Raw genomic sequence first — 15668 nt, 5'->3', positions numbered from 1 at the left:
TCGCGACAAACACAGCCCAGCCCCGCACTATACACAGAAGGCAACCCGAGACATACTTAAGCCATCGACGACTCCTTCTTGACCGGCTCCTCGTGGAAGTCGAGTCTGTACTTTGGTTGTTCGTACGTCCGCGTGTCCGAGTTCTGCCTGCTGGATCGATGAGGAGAAGCGGGCGGGCCCTCGAGGAGCTCAAAGATGGAGATCTCTTTGTCGTCCCTGTTGTCTGTGGAGTCTTGGGTACGGAGGGGGTTGGTACTGGAGGAGGAGGTGTAGCCGCCGCTGTGCTGTCAGCTCAACCCCGAGTTGACTTGTAAGAGAAGAAGCTCACCTGGTGTCGTATGAGCCCTTGGCGGCGCGGTCCTCTGTCGTCTCGTGGTACTTGGGAACAAAGGGGAAGATCTTGGCCATGAGATCCCAGTAGAACCGCTTCGTCTCGGAACCTGACTGTCAGCGTCACTCTATGAGCAGGTGTATTGGTACATGGACCTACTAGTGGCAAAGCAGAGGAAGAAGACAAAGCTGCAGGCGACGACCGTATACCACTGCAAGCGGTAGACAATCATTCTGTCCGAGTTGATATCGGCCGCAAAGATCTGGGCGATGTTGGAGAGAGAGCGGGATTGGTCCTTCCAGCTGAGTTCGTCAAGACCGTTGGTACCGTTCATCATGTTGAAGACAGCTCGGAGCCTGTGAATCAGCGAAAGTCCATCGTAAATGGCGAGTTGAGCAAGGAAGGGACGGCCGAGGAGAGGCGGCCCGCCAAGAAGAATCGGGTGGGGATGGGCGATAATGATATTTAGAAGCTCGCGGGCTCGCGGAGTTGGAGTAGGAGAAGAGGAGGGAGCGTAAAAAGATGAAAAGAGGGGGCGGCCAAGTAGGCTGGGGGTGTGATGGAGGAACGGAGGGAGACTGGAAGCAAGGCGGGAAGCAGGTGGATAAGATAAGGTCCCGAATGAATGGAGAAGGACTTACATGCAGGTACCGAGCTCAGCGTTGGCGAGAATCATGAGTCGCCAGAAGTGTGACCTGTCCATCCCGGCCGACTTGGAGAGGATGGTGAGCATCTGCTGCCGGCGACGGATGATGTTGTAGCATGCTTTGCCTGCAGTGTCAGCTTTGGGATCTCTTCAGCTCTACGCCAGCAGACGTACATGTATAGCCAAAGCACATGAAGGCGATGATGATGGGGACGACCTAATGGGTCAGCTCTACCTCAGGCCTTCGGACAAGGTCGACAAACTCACAGCAACCCAGACCACACCCCAAGTGTCCCAGTACACTCCCGGAACGGGCCCGAACCCCTCGACGATGTTGAAGCGGGTCAACCTACACGTGAGGGAGACCAAGAACCCGACGATCGGACCAAAGATGGCGAGGCAAAAGTCAAAGACGAGGTGTCGGCGCTTGGAGTTCTGATCGTATAGAGGAGAGTCGGAGCGAAGGGATGTGCAATTCTCGAGCTGCTTGGCGAGGATGAAGTGGGAGAGGGGGAGACCGTAATTGTAGCCGACTGGAGCATCAGCTCGGCCCATCATGATGAGCAGAGGGCCGGAGGGCAAGGGATAGAGACTCACTGTTGACCAGGACGGTGATATCGCACCATGGTCGAGCTTTGATGTCGGCATTATCGGACCAGGCGATACCTTTGTTTATCAGCCAAGGTCTCTTCGAGATTCTGGGTCAGAAGGGAAGGGGACTCACTGTTGATGATGTGCACGAGATTTAGAGCGGTCATCCAAAAGATCATACCCAAAGTGGCGATGTTGCGGTTCCGGATATGCCATGGTGCGGGGTAGAGGGCGCAGAAGAAGGCAAAAATGGAGGGGACGAGGAGTTCGGGGTGTTGGAACGCCATCCTGGTCGAGAGTAGGCTGTGACTGATGAGAGACTGCTATATGAAGATACTATTCCTGGGTGAGACGATCTGTTTGGTCGGTTCTTGAAGGAGTGGGGGATATGAGGTCAGTGGGCCGTCGACGCCTTTATCAATGATCACCAAGACCATTCTCTCCGGGCGCAATAGTGGACCGGGAGCCTAAGTGTACCTGTACCGGGCGAGCTGTGAACGTTAAAGCGATGAGCGGGCCTTTGATTGGCCTGGATCTGGGGTGAGCGCGGCTACATGGCTCCCCTTCGCTCGAAAATGGGAGGTGTAAAGTGAGTGAAGGACGGCCGTTACGTGTAATGAGCACCGATTAGCCCAAGCGGGGCGATCTGTGGAAGGGAGGCATAGAAGATAAGGCTGTCCTGTCCGCTGAGTCGTGGAAGGGAGGAAAGGATAGACAAGGGGTGCCGTGGAAGCACCGGCGTTCTCCCGGACGCACAGACCGAGGACCCTCCTGTGTGTTCCACACAGCGCCTTTGACACACACAGCACACACGCCACCCCGCCCAAAGGGGAGCAATTCTCCCCACATGCAGCCGTCCTTTCTGCCGAGGGATACCGAGGCCCAAAGGAGTATACAGTGGCACGATGCTTCGGGTGCGGGAGCCGCGCCGTGCTGTCCTTTTGCTGTGTGGATTGAGGAGAATTGTAAGATTGTCCCTTCCGATCTGCGGTACCTTTCATCTCGGTCCTCAAGTGCTCAAGCTTCGCTAGTCGCACAGGATGCCTCAATTGTGGCGGAGATTCGGTTTGGCTCTCCTAGATCGGAGTGTGAAGGGGTCGAATTGATCGGAGTACAGAGCGCGGGGGGGAGCATAGGATGATTGGCACGCTGAAGGGGGACGAAGAGGACAAGGCGTTGGAGGGAGGGTTTCGGATGAGACGGGCCGCTCGGACCTCTCGTCAGGCACCGGGCGGACGCCAACAACGTGGTGGACTTTCTTCAGCTGAGAACTCTGCAATCGGCTCGGGCGACTACCCCTAGCTCGCTCCAACAGTACTCATGCTGTCAGAGCGTGACACCCGTTCCAGCTAGACAAGATTTGCATCCAGCGAGAAGCTCCACCCAAAAATCCCGCATATCCCGGACACCTGACCGTCCTCCCTGCCGCCGCTCTACGAGCACCAGAGTCTGACTTCCCCGTCCGCGCCTGAACTGATCAACCATGGCTTCTGTGGATGCCACCTGACCTCCAACACGCCGAGACCTTCCGTCACCCGGTGTCCGCGCAGAATCTTGAGGGGCACGATGAGCGGGTTCTGCATCAGGTCCGAGTAGACGGTCGCGTGGAAGATATGGATCGTGCCGTCGTCTGAGGCCGATGCGAAGAGGGGGAGAGTAGGGTGGAAGGCGACCGATCGGAGAGCTTTGGTATGATATCTACATGTCAGCTAGATCTCATGCAGACAGCTGGTACCTGAGCTTACCTGAGCGTCTTGTATGGCTTGTTTCCAAGATCCATATCGAACCAGCCCAGCTTCTTATCGTAGCTCCCAACCACCACATTGTCTCCTCCAGGATGTACGTCCATCGAACTGATCCATCGCGCACCGGTCTGGAGCGTCCGGACGAGCGTCTGCCCCGCGAGATCGTACAAGCGCACATAACGCTGAGTGGCGGCAAAGAACCAGGGTTTGTGAGGGTGGAACTGGATCCGCTGGACTTGGCCAGGGGTCTTGCGGAAGGGGGATTGGGTAGCGTGTTTGGAGAGCTGGTGGATGAGGACGGATTTGTTGGCAGCTGGCGATCAGCAAAGCTTCTTTGTAGATGATGAAAGAGATATGACTCGCCGTCAACAGCAACAGTCGAGAAGTAATCTCCCTTCCTGTGCCATGCCACCTGTTTTGGTGTCCCTGGCACTTCGATAGTCACGAGTACACCCCTCTCTCGGTCGCTCTCTCCTGGCCTCGCCCACTTGACCGCCTCCACCCCCTTGACCTCCTTGCCCGCCCCCGCCTTGGTCGTTGCAGCAGACGAAGCGAAACCAGCGTTGGTATGCTCCATCGTCGCTGCCGCAACCGCAGGAGGCACGAGCCACAATGGCGACAGCACGACCACCTTCCCTTCCACCAGCGCAACCAGCACCGCCTCCTCTGCGTTGGGCGACCAATCCACACTCTGGACCGCCCCGCCTCTCAGATCCCACTTCCATACTTCCCGCCCATTCCCCAGATCCCACAACCTGACCACCCCATCCTCACTCCCGGACGCCACCCACTCGCCTGACGGACTGACCGAGACGCACCGCACCCGCGTGCTCCCCGGATGCCTGTACTGCACCACCGAAGCGAGGGGGAAGGGGCGCAACTCCCTTGGACTAGGGAGTTTAGGGATGAGCGATTCCGGGTCGATGTTTAGCTTGACCCGCCGTGTCCGCGGAGCGAGGTACAGGTCGAGACACCGCTCAAACCGTTCCTGCACCAGATTGCGGTATCCGGGGACATGCCGCAACGCGTCGTACTTGGCGGGCATGAAGTCGGTCTTCCGGTCCTCCTTTTCTGCCTCCTCCCACTCTTTCCGCTCCTCCTCGGTGAAGACGTACTCTTCTGGTGGGTTGTAGGATTCGGCGGTGCGGGGAGGAGGGAGTTGTGGAGCGGGCATGTACATGGCATGTTCCTGGTGGGGCTGGTCGGACTCGGACCAGATGGCATAGACGGCCGGTTTCTGAGCGGTAGGTTTGTTAGGGATGATCCGGCCCTCCCGAATCGCCTTGACGATCTTCATCACCTGTTCCATCAGCTCTATTCCCCGTTCAGACTTCCGAGAGACTGACCTTCTTGTGCTCCCACTTGGAGGGGACGAATCGCCTCTTTGGCTCGGGCGCCGCACTGAGCGGCATAACCCTCTCGTTGCCCTTGCCCGTAAACCACTCGATCGTATCCTGATAAGGATTGAAATCCTTGTCCGGGTTCTCTGCCCTCTCCAGCCTCCTGATAATGTCCAGCTCCCGATCCGTAAGCTGCACCTGCTTCTGGAGGAGCTTATCCTCGACCGATGTCCACGCGGATGGATCCTCAACATTCGCGAGGAACTTGTCGAGCTCGTCCCCCTTGACCGGCCGGAAGATTTTACGCCCGTTAACGTCGTATCCGATATGCGGGAGGTCGTCGTACCATTCCATCGGTATGTTACCGACTGTGTTGGGGTTCTGAGAGTCAGCTTGCAGACCCAGGTGAGGATCAAGGAATGGCTAGCTCACGTCTTCAGTCGAGCTCTCACTCCCGTACCCCGCCTCATACTCCTCGTACTCCCGCCGATAACTCCCCTCGACGTATTTACTGGGTACGACCCTCCCCTTGCCCGTCTTGGCCGCCGATATCTTTCCGTCCGTTCCGATAGCCTCGTCCGGCTTGACCGAGTTCTTGGCGATCATCCGCGAGAGCTTCTCGTCGATAGTGAGGTCTTCCCGGCTACTCGAGGGAGTCGTCGCTGGCGATTCCTCCTCCTCGTCCTCATCTCCGTCCTCGTACATCCGCTCGATATCAGACGAGTTGTACCCCGACTCTGATCCGTCCTCCTCTTCGTCGTCATCTTCCTCTTCATCGTCACCATCCGAAGACCCGCTATCCAGCTCGGGGAAGTCCTCATCGTCCTCGTTCCCATCCTCCTCTTCTCCTTCCGCCACCTCATCATCACTCATCTCGAGCGTCTGGTCCCCATTCATGAGCCCCTCGTCCTCCTCCTCTTCCTCAACCGGCGCGGGTGCAGCCCGCTTCTTGCTACCGTTGACCGCGGGAGCAGCAGTGGGAGCTGGGCGTGGGACAGCTTTACGCTGAGCCGCACGTGAGCTCTCGGCTTGTACAGCGCGAGGTGCCATGGTGCTGCTGTGGATGGTCGCTGATGTCGTTGATAGAGCGAAAGACACAAAGGCAAGGTGGACCAAAATCTCGCTGGAAAAAGCTGCCACAGTGCCGGAGTATCGGCGAATGTCCGTCCGTTCCGCCGGAACCGCGAGTGATACCGTGCGTCATCGATTCATCGCTGGCTGGTGGAGCGTGGGGAAGCGTGGGGTATAAACAGACAAGATGGGGCTTTCGTCATGCTGTTGCACTTTGACTTGTTACCGCTTGTCGAGCCGTTGATCTGACTAGTCTTTGCCTCCCTGCCGCATACATCCTCTTATCATTCCATACAAAATGGTCAAATCTACTGACGAGGTCATCAAGGACTTCAATGGTGCGTTCCGCTTCCCGCCCTCCGCTGATTGGCCTAACCAAGCTGACATCGTACAAGTGCTGACTCCTCAGAGGTCGTCAACATGACTGTTGAGGTCAGCGATTCCTGCGATATCCAACTCCCGCAGGATCGAAAGCTGACGACTCAAGGAGCTCGAGGCATTCCTCAAGACCGAAGAGTCCCAGAATACCGGTCAGAAGAAAGAAGACGGCGAGGCGATTGGACATGAGAGCGGTCGCAAGATTGTCGATATCCTCAAGCGCAACCCTGAAAAGGTGTGCTCGGTCTCGCCTGACTGCTTGAAGCTCTAGCTGACATTAATGTAGGACCCCTCGAAGTATACCGAGGAGGACCAGGAGCACATGCGGCGCGTCGTCTCATATTGCAAACGTCATCTCGCCCAGGAGTCACACTTGAAAGATGAGAAGACGGAGGAGGAGCTGGAGGGTATGAAGTCTACCCTCAGTCTCAAGAATTGGGTCAGTTAGGTACCTCCCTCCGTAACAGAGAGAATCAAGCTGATTTGGGCAGGGTCATGACCCTCTGAAGTCCTCAGCCGGCGCCGACGGCGGTAGCAACAAGCCTAAATCGTCCGGCAAGCCCAGCTCCAAGAAGGCGCCGAAGAAGAACGACAAGGAAGAAGAGGCTGCTAGCGAGAAACCAGCTTCAAAGTCCGCTTCGAAGCCCGCCAGTAAGAAGGCCGAAAAGCCCGCGAACAAGAAAGACGAGACGAAGGAGGCTGAGAAGCCGAAGTCGAAGCCGGCTGCCAAGCCTGCTAGCAAGAAGGCAGAGAAGCCAGCGGCAGTAGAGGAGGATAAGGACGGAGAGGCAGAGGCAGAGGCAGAGGCAGAAGCGGAAGTAGGGGAGAAGAGGGGCGCGAATAAGGCAGAGAAGAAGGAGAAGCCAGCTGCCAAGAAGGCGAAGTGAGTAAACAATACTATCCGAGGAGCCTAATTTATGGGCAAGCTGAAAGGTTAGGGTCGAGAAGCCTGTCACGGAGGGGACGAGGAAGCCACCTAGCCGGAGTGCGAAGAAGGCGTAAGAGCGGTCTGGGACCGGCGGACGGAGAAGAAAAGGAAAAATGTCAAAGCAGTAGCAGTAAAGTCGGATCTGGTGTCAAAGTACTGTCAGGGTATGCAAGGGATGCCTCTGCGTTGAGATGTTCAGCGTTTCCTGGGCCTGTGATGAGTCCGGCCGACTTGATGCGTACTAGGTGAGTCAGCAACGGCGATCTAGCGCAATGACATGCTTCACACAGCAGGCTACTTTGACTCATAATTAACTGCCTGCAAGCTACATGACTATTACTTTTCACAGTTCAATGCTTCCCCACCCAACCCCTCCGCCTAAAGCTCCCTTGTGTCTCGATCCCCAAAGACGTCCGCTCTCCACCTACTCCCTCTTCTCCTTCCCCTCCGCCATGTCCAGACTCTCCAACAGCCCCTCGACACTATTGGCACTCATCATCTTGTGCGCAATTTCCTCCTTATCCTCCTTGCTCAATCGCCTGGAACGGTGTTTCGCCTCGAGCCCAGCGGCCCGAGATGGAGTGGAGAGCGGCGAGGCGACGGCAAAATCCGGGCTGGACGATGAAGATTCCGCGTTGGAGGTATCGATGGCTTTGGGCTCGGTGACCATGGCCTTGTCCGAGCTGGAGGCGGTAGGGTGAGCGGCTGCCTTTTGGACATTGAGGGGGAAAGTGGAGGAAGTGGGCGTCCTCGGATCGTCCGCTGTACCCGAATGCGCCTCGGGTCCGCCCAGTCCCTCTATCACCTCCTGCGCCTTCTGCGTGATGCTTGCGATGGTCTGCTGTGCCGCCGTGGAGATGCCCGCCACTCCCACACCTGAGGGAAGCACGCTCTCCATCGCCGCCTTCGCGCTGGGGACCGCACCGGAGGACGCGTCCGCTTTGGGTGCCGCCGAGCTCGCGTCCGATGCTTTGGGGGCGGTTTTAGGAACGTCGACCTTTGGCGCGGGCTTTGTGTCCAGTTCTTTATTGTCTTCTTGCAGTAACGTGTCAAGGTCTGCCTCGCTCATCTCCCGCAGAAGACGATCGAGGTCTGCCTCGCCCATGGACTGGTCCGCCGCCAGGTCGACGTCTTGGCGAAGAAAGGCAGGAAGGGTGGAAGTCTCGGCCGCGTATTCGAAATCGTCAATAGTCTAGCGAGATCAGCTTTTGTCCCGAAGCATTAAGCGTGGAAACCAGCTTACTCCGACCCATTCACCGCCTACGAGATACCCTGGTAGGCCGATGACCTGCCCTGGAGGTTTGGCGCGTTGCCATCGCGTCTTGGCTTCTTCGTCCATAACCAGATCATGTTCCTACAACATGTCAGCTTCTGGACGCCCATATCGCGACTCCCCAAATATGAACTCACGGTGTATGGGATCTCCAGAGCTCGAAGTGATCTGCGCCAAGTCAGCTGTGATCCAAAGTTGAGCGACAGCAAAAGCGAAGGGAAGATTCACGAACCTTCTGAGAAGTTCGATATTCTGCCTGACTTTGGGCTGGGATGTGAGACTTGTCACCTGCTAGGTCAGTCATCGATCCCGGCGAAATGTATGAGGGGTGCGGTGGGGAAGAACCGAGAAGAAGATGCTAGACTAACGTAGATAGAAACGGGAGGAGGCGCCATGCTGATGGGGATCGGTGATTATCTCACGAGAAGTTCAACGATACACGCGGAGTCGATCGATATCTGCAGGCTCTTGGACTGAGATTACCGGTACAGAGGGTGAGTTATGCGATCCAAGTTGGAGAATTGCAGAAGGACGAATGAAGGTTGCTTTGGCCGTCTCCCCCGCGCGTCCCAGCTCGTCCGCGCCGCTCCACATTCCTCGTCTATTGCGTCATCACGCGACCGATGCGTTGCAACACCATCCAGCCCGATCTCGCGTCGCTTTCTGTTGAGCAACAACGACCTGTGCTAAGCGGTTCATGGTACGGGATGCACGGGAGTGTCGACGCTAGTACGACTCGTCTCCGCTCATCTGACCATTGCGCATACATGTGATATGTGTCGAGTCTGCTTCTTCCCGATCGTATACCCTCTTCGCCATCCTTCCTTCGGTCGGTGGTCTACCGCGGAATCCGCGTGCATTCCATATGCGTCCGCGATGGTTCGGCAGGCAATGCGCAGAAGTAGTCTATAGGTGTCAGCTACGCTACCAGGGGCTTTGAGGTAAGCCTTCCCCGTGAAGACCTATGCGATCGGTGGAACAGTCCGACTCACCAAGTGCTTGCATACTCTTGAACAGTGATGTGCTCTGCATGAACACCTACAGCATCAGCTATGGCCACCGTATGCGCCCTCACGAGAGAAGTCGTTCAGGCCTAGCCCACCTTGATGCAGCTCTTTCCGCCCTGTGGAGTCACTCTGCATAATTCTGCCTCGGGGTTCTCACCCCCTCTCCGGGAGTCAAAGACATACCTGGAGCGGTCAGCAGCGTCTAATGGCGACAATCAGAAATAGGGGCTCACTTGGCATTTGGTACTTCCTGTCAAATCAGCGAGATTCACATTGTGATCGCTTCCGCATCGATAGGTGATGTCCACCCTAGGAGAGCCCCCCTACTGCTGCCGAAAAACGAGTCTAAGCCAGAGACTCACCTTCACAAAGTCCGCCACACGACGGTGCTGATCCGCAGGCGGTGCGTTCACTGTAGCGTCCGATCGAGGCGCAGGGATATCGTTCACACCGTGAGCGGTATTTGGCGTTGAGCTGGACGAGGGGGATGAATCGAAGAGGCCCATTTTAACAAGTTCTGACTTTGAATGCCGTTATGATGATGAGTGGTTTGAGAGGCTCTGTGATCGGAGATGTACTCGTGGAAGGACAGATGGTGGACCGAAGGAGATCATGAAACCTTTGATGCTTCAGCGGGCCGACCGATGACGATGCGAAGATGCGAGCCGGCGGCGAGATGACGCGCCTAACTTTGGCTCCCTGCCGTCAGTCGAGCCTATTCTGCGCTCTACTCTGTACTCTGGCCAGCTGCTCTGATATTATTAGGCTCTGATCCCAGGTGGCAACCACAGAGAGACCCGGAAACGGGTACCGCGGGGCGCAGTCATCTGGGCGCTAGACCTATTGCTCCTCGTTGACAGGGCTGCTCGAGGTCATCTACAAAAGTGGCTCAGCATACGTGAGAAAGGATTGATCCGACACGGCCTGGCGGTCAGATCCATGCCGCTTGGCTGCTGCTGGCTGTGAAGGGCATCACAGCATTTCGGCGATGCGAGGCCCGGCGAGACTATGCTGGTCTGGATGCGCTGATCGTCTGCGACTCCACTTTCGGTGTTGACGCAAGAGGCATTGGCGCAGAGGCGGGCTTACTTACGGTGCCGTTGTAACCCTAAGCCTAGTACCTACCCCCAGATCCGAGCCCCGAAATCCCTCGTATGGGCATCATAAGGCCATTTTTCAAGGCGCAAGGATATGGACGAGGGAGTTCTGGGCTAAATGCAGCAACCCTTTGTGTACGACGACATAGCTTGGCGTTTCATGTCAAAATCGCCCTCGCTGGGGCGGTGATAAGAGCTGGATTTGCCACCCTCTTTTCCCTTCTTTACAAATCACTGACCAAGTCTCGCTCAGACCCGACCTATCTGTTCCCTCATTCATCGACACTACAAGCCTACAGCTCTCACATCAGAAGGCATGGCTCACCACTTCGCCCCGCATCGTCACGTCATCATCCGCGCCGAGGAAGGCTTCGAGTGGACCGATGTCCTGGTCGTCGAGACCGAAGAGGATGATTTGACGGAGACGTCGCCCGACTACCCCATGCTTTCAAAGCGCTCGTCGGCCATCATCAGTCAGCGCATGGATGAAGAAGCCGGGAGTTGTGAGAGCGGCACCTCCTGCTTCCAGCCCGATGACGCCGAACTCCAAGCCATCCTCACCAGATACCCCGATCCAGAGCTGCGCGCTTCGCTGGCGGCGTGGCTCACTGGGAAGGAACTGCCAGAGTGTTCGATTGTCTCAATTACGATCGGCGCGACGCAGATTCCTGTGCAAGCTCCCAGCGCTGAGGCACCCGCGGGTGCGAAGGCCAGGTCGGACGCCGGGTCAGAAACCAACGGCTCTGACAGCGGGACAGTCATCGCTGAGCAGCCGCGATAGCTGAGAAGCCCCCGTTTCTTCTATTCTGATACACTCTGGTCTCTTGACCGGGCCCTACAGTCTCAGTGCCACATGCATATACATAGTTCCAGATCACTGGACGGGCTTCACGCTGAATGCTAATCTGAAGCGACTGGATCGATCTCTCAATAGGTCCATGGCTGGCCATTCACCAATGCACGTCGCGGACGGGGTAAGCCCGAGAATCGAGATGGGGTATTGAGAAATTGCCAGTACATACCCATTTCGTCTCGGGAACACCGGCAGTCTCAACTACGAGGCCCATGTATGCTGAAGCAATGAGGGATACAGCATATACAGGCGCACTCCATCAACGAGAAAGCGAGGGGAGAAAGGAGGAGAAAGGGCAAGTTGTTAGACTCCCCCGTTGTCCTGCCATGTCTGCTGTCGGACACCAGTGTACGGAGCGGATTGTCACAGGATTCGCAAGGAGCCTTTTGACCCGCTGTCATTTATCGAGAGCACGATTTCTTCATCAGTCGCATTGCCTTCTGGTTACTGCTCGCTGCCCTTGCCCACGGCGTCTCACAGCTATGGGTCGACGTCAAGGTCAGTCTAGCCTGAAATGTTAGGAATCTGAGATTCCAGGCTCTCTGAAGCGGGAAGCGAATAGGTAGCGAGGAGGCACCCCTGTTCGGAGTCTAGCTCGGTAGCGAGTAGGAACTCCTATATCGAGTAGGAGATCCAGAGAGTGCGACGCCTGAGTAGGCGAAATCCCATGCCGTACTGCTTAGGGCAGTGGCGGCAGGTCAATGTGGCGCGCTGAGGGCGTCGAAGCCATGGACCAAGTAGGCTGTGTATGAACTATAGGAAGTCCTACTGCCGGTAGGAGTTCCTATGCACAGTAGGAATTCCTATGGCGTGTAGGGACTCGTAGGGACTTGTAGAAAGATCTCAGGGACTTGTAGGAAGATCTGTAGGAACTCGTAGGAACTCCCCACACTCTGTAGGAAGTTGTCAGGCTGCAAATAAGGAGGTCATGTCGAGTCCAATGCATCCCCACTCTGCAGTCGGAAAAGTGTCTTGCCCATCCTGGTCCCTGGAAAAGTTAACATGAAAGCACCGCTGCTGCGAGACAATATTCAATGTCAGTACTCTGGCTTTAGCGTGTTCGCAGCAGCAGTAAAAGACGTTCTGTGACTTGGCGGCACGGAATGAGAAGGTCCTCCAGATTGTTTCTCACCGAGTTAATACCCTCATGATATCTTACTTCACGGTATACACCCTGACACTCCTGTCCTCACTACAGCTCGCCAGCTCCAACCCCTCACCCTCCCTCTCCCCAGGCCTAAACGCCAATCTAGTGATCGCCTGCACATGTGATATACTGCACAAGTCAGCTCTCTCTTGCTTTCTGGCGCTGGTACACGAAAAAGGTAGCTCACCTCTCGTCCAACTTCGACAGCAACGTCTCCTTCATCTCCCCGTCTCCGCCTTCCGCCCGGGAGAGCTCATACAGCCATATTCTGCCACTTTCCGTCCCTACCGCCAATACCTCTCTGCCTCCCGAGGTGGAGATAGCATCAACGGCGCAGACGCCCTCGTCTAGCTTGATCGAGGCCGCCAGTGTCCATGTTGACTTCCCCTCGCCTGTGCTAGGCATCCAGACCTTTACCTGATGGCATCAGCTACTGTCCCTGTCTCAGCTGGACAAGTCAGGATGAGCTCACCGTCTTATCTCTACTAGCAGTAGCGAACCCCCCAGACCCCTTGAGCCAGCACGCATCCAATACCATCCTCGCATGCGCCTTTTCCTCCCCCGCTATCATCTCCCATCCCCCGTTTTCCTTCCCTGTTTCCCCCTCCGTTCGACAGAAGACCCGCCACCCCCGATCTCGCGAACAAGTGAGGATATACCGATCGTCCGGACTGAACTGGATCCGCGTGACGGTGAGAGTGTGCCCAGGGAGGATGGCGACGGTGTTCCACGATGAGGTAGATACGAGGCGGACGACGGCGTGTTCGGCGGTAGTGGCACGGCAGGAGGTGGCGAGGAGGCGACCTGAGTGGGAGGCGGCCATGGAGACGAGCTGGGACGTCAGCGTTGTCCAGTAGCTTAGGCGAGCAAGTGAAAGGCCGGCTGACCTCATAGCCGTGTCCATAGACCTTCTCTATTTCTGGCCAGAGGGTGGAGGTAGCGAGCTCTTCCTCGGTCGGTAAAGCCGTCATGGCACGAGATATTGAGTCTTGGGCGTGGTGCGATGTCGGAATCATCGTGGCGTCCACCGCTGACATTGTCAGCTTACTCTGGTCTGTGCCATCAAAGCCAAGTATGAAGCTCACCACGACCTAAAGCTCGATTCGACAACCCAAGAGGCGGGACAGTAGCCCCCTTTGGCCTTTCTCCCTATCTCATCAGCGTTTACCCTCGGACAGGAGGACCCGACGGCTCACCACTTCCTCCCCTTCCATCTCTCTCACGCCCAAGCTGCTCAGACTCTCGACAAACCCGCCCGGCGCATCGAACACCCGCGTGACTTTCTCATCTGCCCCACTTGCGAAGCGATACGGCGATAGCCACGCGGCGCAGGTCAGGTCGTACCCGTGTACTTGTGGTCGAGCGATCTCGGCCCATCTTGGCGGCTGACCAGAGAGGGAGGTTGAGGCGTGTATCCGGGTAGTCTGGTCGGAGCTGGTGGCGTAAGCTTTTGTGTCTCTACGTTTGATAACTCTGAGATCATCAAGTGGGGGCCAGGAAGCTCACCTGACAGATAACAGATACTCTCCTCCTGGACTCCACTCCACTCCCCTTACGTCTTCCCAATGGCCCATCAAGCCGACTTTCGGCTCCCACCTCTCCCCCTCCTCTCCTTGGTCCGTGCGGACCCACCGCTCCCACCCGCCATTCCATCCACTGGCCAATACAGACCGCCCCTCCCTCCCCCATAATGCACCGAAGAATGATAGTCCCCGTCCGCCTAGTGCTCCGAACCGGTGTGCGGGGATCCAAATACCGTCGGAAGAAGGCGTCCAGATGATGAGTGAGTTGTCGGAAGCGGTCGAGAGGAGGTGGGGTGATGAAGAAGGGGTGGAAGGGGACCAGTGGAGGTTTGACAGGCCGCCTTCGTGGCCTATCAACAGAGCCTCGAGTGTGACGTTGAAGCGCTGGGTACTGTCTGTCAGCTGGATAGCCTCGGATGATCAAAGAGGGGCGAGAATAGGACATACGTTGAGCCGTCATCAACGGCCAGGACATGCGCCTTGGTCGATATCTGCACACTCCCGCCATATCCCGCCTCACCAGCCAACTTCCGCTCAAACTCATCCAGCATGTCCAGCGCGTTCCCCTTCTCGCCTTCTGCTCCGTCCGCAACATGGTTCTGATCCCCGTTTGTTTGATCCGCCCGCTCGGTGACTGGAGATATACGCCACAGCCGAATGTAATTGTCCTGCGATCCACTAGCCACGAGGACGTCCGAGTCGCCGCTTTCGGCGGAGGAGGGATAGGCGGTGATGGCGAGACAGCGAACCCAGTCCTCATGTCCCTCCAAGGAAAACGCATATTCGAGTTTCGTATCCTTGATCGTGTAGATTTGTATGCGACGGTCGGTACAGCCTAGTATGAGGACTGGAGCTACTCTGTCAGCTTATGCAGAGTCAACATTTCCGCGGCGTGAAACTGACCGCTTGATCCGGGTAGTAAAGATATTTCCATGTCCAGCGGCAGCTTCCCCTTCAGGTCCATCGTCTGGACTAGCTCTGCTCCCGAGCCTTTCAGCCGCCAGAGCTTGATACAACCGTCAGAAGCTCCGGTAAGGACGTGGCCTTCAAGCGGACCAGCGGGACAGACCGCTATGGCTGATATTGACCACTGCGAATGGGCGTCAAAGCTAGCCGAGCAGACCATCTGAGCTGATCAGCTTCTACTACGCTTCTACAGTAAAGTAAGCTCATACCTACCTGACCATGGTCATGCTTCCATGCCCTCACATTCCCTGCAGCATCTCCACTGATGAAGGCAGCTCCCTTCCCTTCGGCATCCTCGTCTTGCAAGAGTTTGACGGTAGTGACCACACCGGTGTGTCCCGGCAAAGTAGCATGTGCACCTTTACTACTGCTCGGCTGCCTAGTCAGCCCGTGCTTCACCTTCTTCAGGGCGATACGCCTCACGTCTGCGTTCCAAAGCGCAACGAGGTGCCCAGCGCCATAGGCGAGCAGGCCGGACGAGGTTGAGGCTGAGCATGACGAGGAGCGATTCGCTCCCACAGAAATATAGCTCTGATCCACTGTTGCTGCTGGTGGCATGATCGGGGTAGGCGGACCTGTCTGCGGCCTGGGCCTGCTAGGGTATGGGTGGGATGGTGGAAATCTGAAATCTGGCTGGAATTCAAGCTTAAGCTTGTTTCATGATGGTCCGTGCGTCCGATCTCTCACGTCAGGCCGCTGAGTCATAGGTCGTTGTGCCACACGTGTTGATGACTAAACTGTATTGCCGACTAACCCATTGTGGCACTTCGGC

The 15668-nt window shown here is 56.7% G+C and overlaps 6 protein-coding genes across 6 annotated transcripts; 1 reads left to right on the top strand and 5 right to left on the bottom strand.

Moving 5' to 3' along the window:
• Nucleotides 1–56: 56 nt before the first annotated feature.
• Nucleotides 57–1855, bottom strand: MKK02DRAFT_31495 (pheromone receptor 1; the record flags this gene model as incomplete). Its single annotated transcript, XM_053088309.1, has 8 exons — nucleotides 57–279; nucleotides 329–440; nucleotides 491–687; nucleotides 973–1102; nucleotides 1152–1194; nucleotides 1245–1510; nucleotides 1575–1643; nucleotides 1702–1855. 8 exons carry the CDS (start codon nucleotides 1853–1855, stop codon nucleotides 57–59), a joined length of 1194 nt encoding a protein of 397 aa, XP_052947736.1.
• Nucleotides 1856–3001: 1146 nt separating this feature from the next.
• On the bottom strand, nucleotides 3002–5703 carry MKK02DRAFT_35975 (putative rRNA processing-related protein; the record flags this gene model as incomplete). The annotated part of the gene is made up of 5 exons (XM_053089318.1): nucleotides 3002–3266; nucleotides 3314–3626; nucleotides 3677–4613; nucleotides 4660–5034; nucleotides 5086–5703. 5 exons carry the CDS (start codon nucleotides 5701–5703, stop codon nucleotides 3002–3004), a joined length of 2508 nt encoding a protein of 835 aa, XP_052947735.1.
• A 441-nt stretch (nucleotides 5704–6144) lies between these two features.
• On the top strand, nucleotides 6145–7104 carry MKK02DRAFT_31493 (uncharacterized protein; the record flags this gene model as incomplete). Its single annotated transcript, XM_053088308.1, has 5 exons — nucleotides 6145–6156; nucleotides 6212–6337; nucleotides 6389–6541; nucleotides 6594–6985; nucleotides 7041–7104. The coding sequence occupies 5 exons, from the start codon at nucleotides 6145–6147 to the stop codon at nucleotides 7102–7104; spliced, it is 747 nt and encodes a 248-aa protein (XP_052947734.1).
• A 350-nt stretch (nucleotides 7105–7454) lies between these two features.
• MKK02DRAFT_31492 (uncharacterized protein) lies at nucleotides 7455–8698 on the bottom strand (the record flags this gene model as incomplete). The annotated part of the gene is made up of 5 exons (XM_053088307.1): nucleotides 7455–8222; nucleotides 8274–8384; nucleotides 8441–8471; nucleotides 8536–8591; nucleotides 8672–8698. The coding sequence occupies 5 exons, from the start codon at nucleotides 8696–8698 to the stop codon at nucleotides 7455–7457; spliced, it is 993 nt and encodes a 330-aa protein (XP_052947733.1).
• Nucleotides 8699–9141: 443 nt separating this feature from the next.
• MKK02DRAFT_42336 (uncharacterized protein) lies at nucleotides 9142–9816 on the bottom strand (the record flags this gene model as incomplete). Its single annotated transcript, XM_053091938.1, has 5 exons — nucleotides 9142–9209; nucleotides 9296–9341; nucleotides 9406–9493; nucleotides 9544–9560; nucleotides 9673–9816. 5 exons carry the CDS (start codon nucleotides 9814–9816, stop codon nucleotides 9142–9144), a joined length of 363 nt encoding a protein of 120 aa, XP_052947732.1.
• A 2599-nt stretch (nucleotides 9817–12415) lies between these two features.
• On the bottom strand, nucleotides 12416–15454 carry MKK02DRAFT_23308 (elongator protein; the record flags this gene model as incomplete). Its single annotated transcript, XM_053086708.1, has 11 exons — nucleotides 12416–12536; nucleotides 12595–12824; nucleotides 12880–13239; nucleotides 13295–13461; nucleotides 13499–13556; nucleotides 13607–13841; nucleotides 13914–14321; nucleotides 14378–14783; nucleotides 14834–15061; nucleotides 15106–15271; nucleotides 15320–15454. The coding sequence occupies 11 exons, from the start codon at nucleotides 15452–15454 to the stop codon at nucleotides 12416–12418; spliced, it is 2514 nt and encodes an 837-aa protein (XP_052947731.1).
• Nucleotides 15455–15668: the final 214 nt, after the last annotated feature.

This window comes from Dioszegia hungarica (assembly GCF_025882075.1).
Source record: "Dioszegia hungarica strain PDD-24b-2 chromosome Unknown MKK02contig_6, whole genome shotgun sequence".
NCBI classification, from domain to species: Eukaryota; Fungi; Basidiomycota; class Tremellomycetes; order Tremellales; family Bulleribasidiaceae; genus Dioszegia; species Dioszegia hungarica.
The sequence above is the reverse complement of the archived record's forward strand: the minus strand, read 5'-3'. Positions and strand labels throughout refer to the sequence as shown.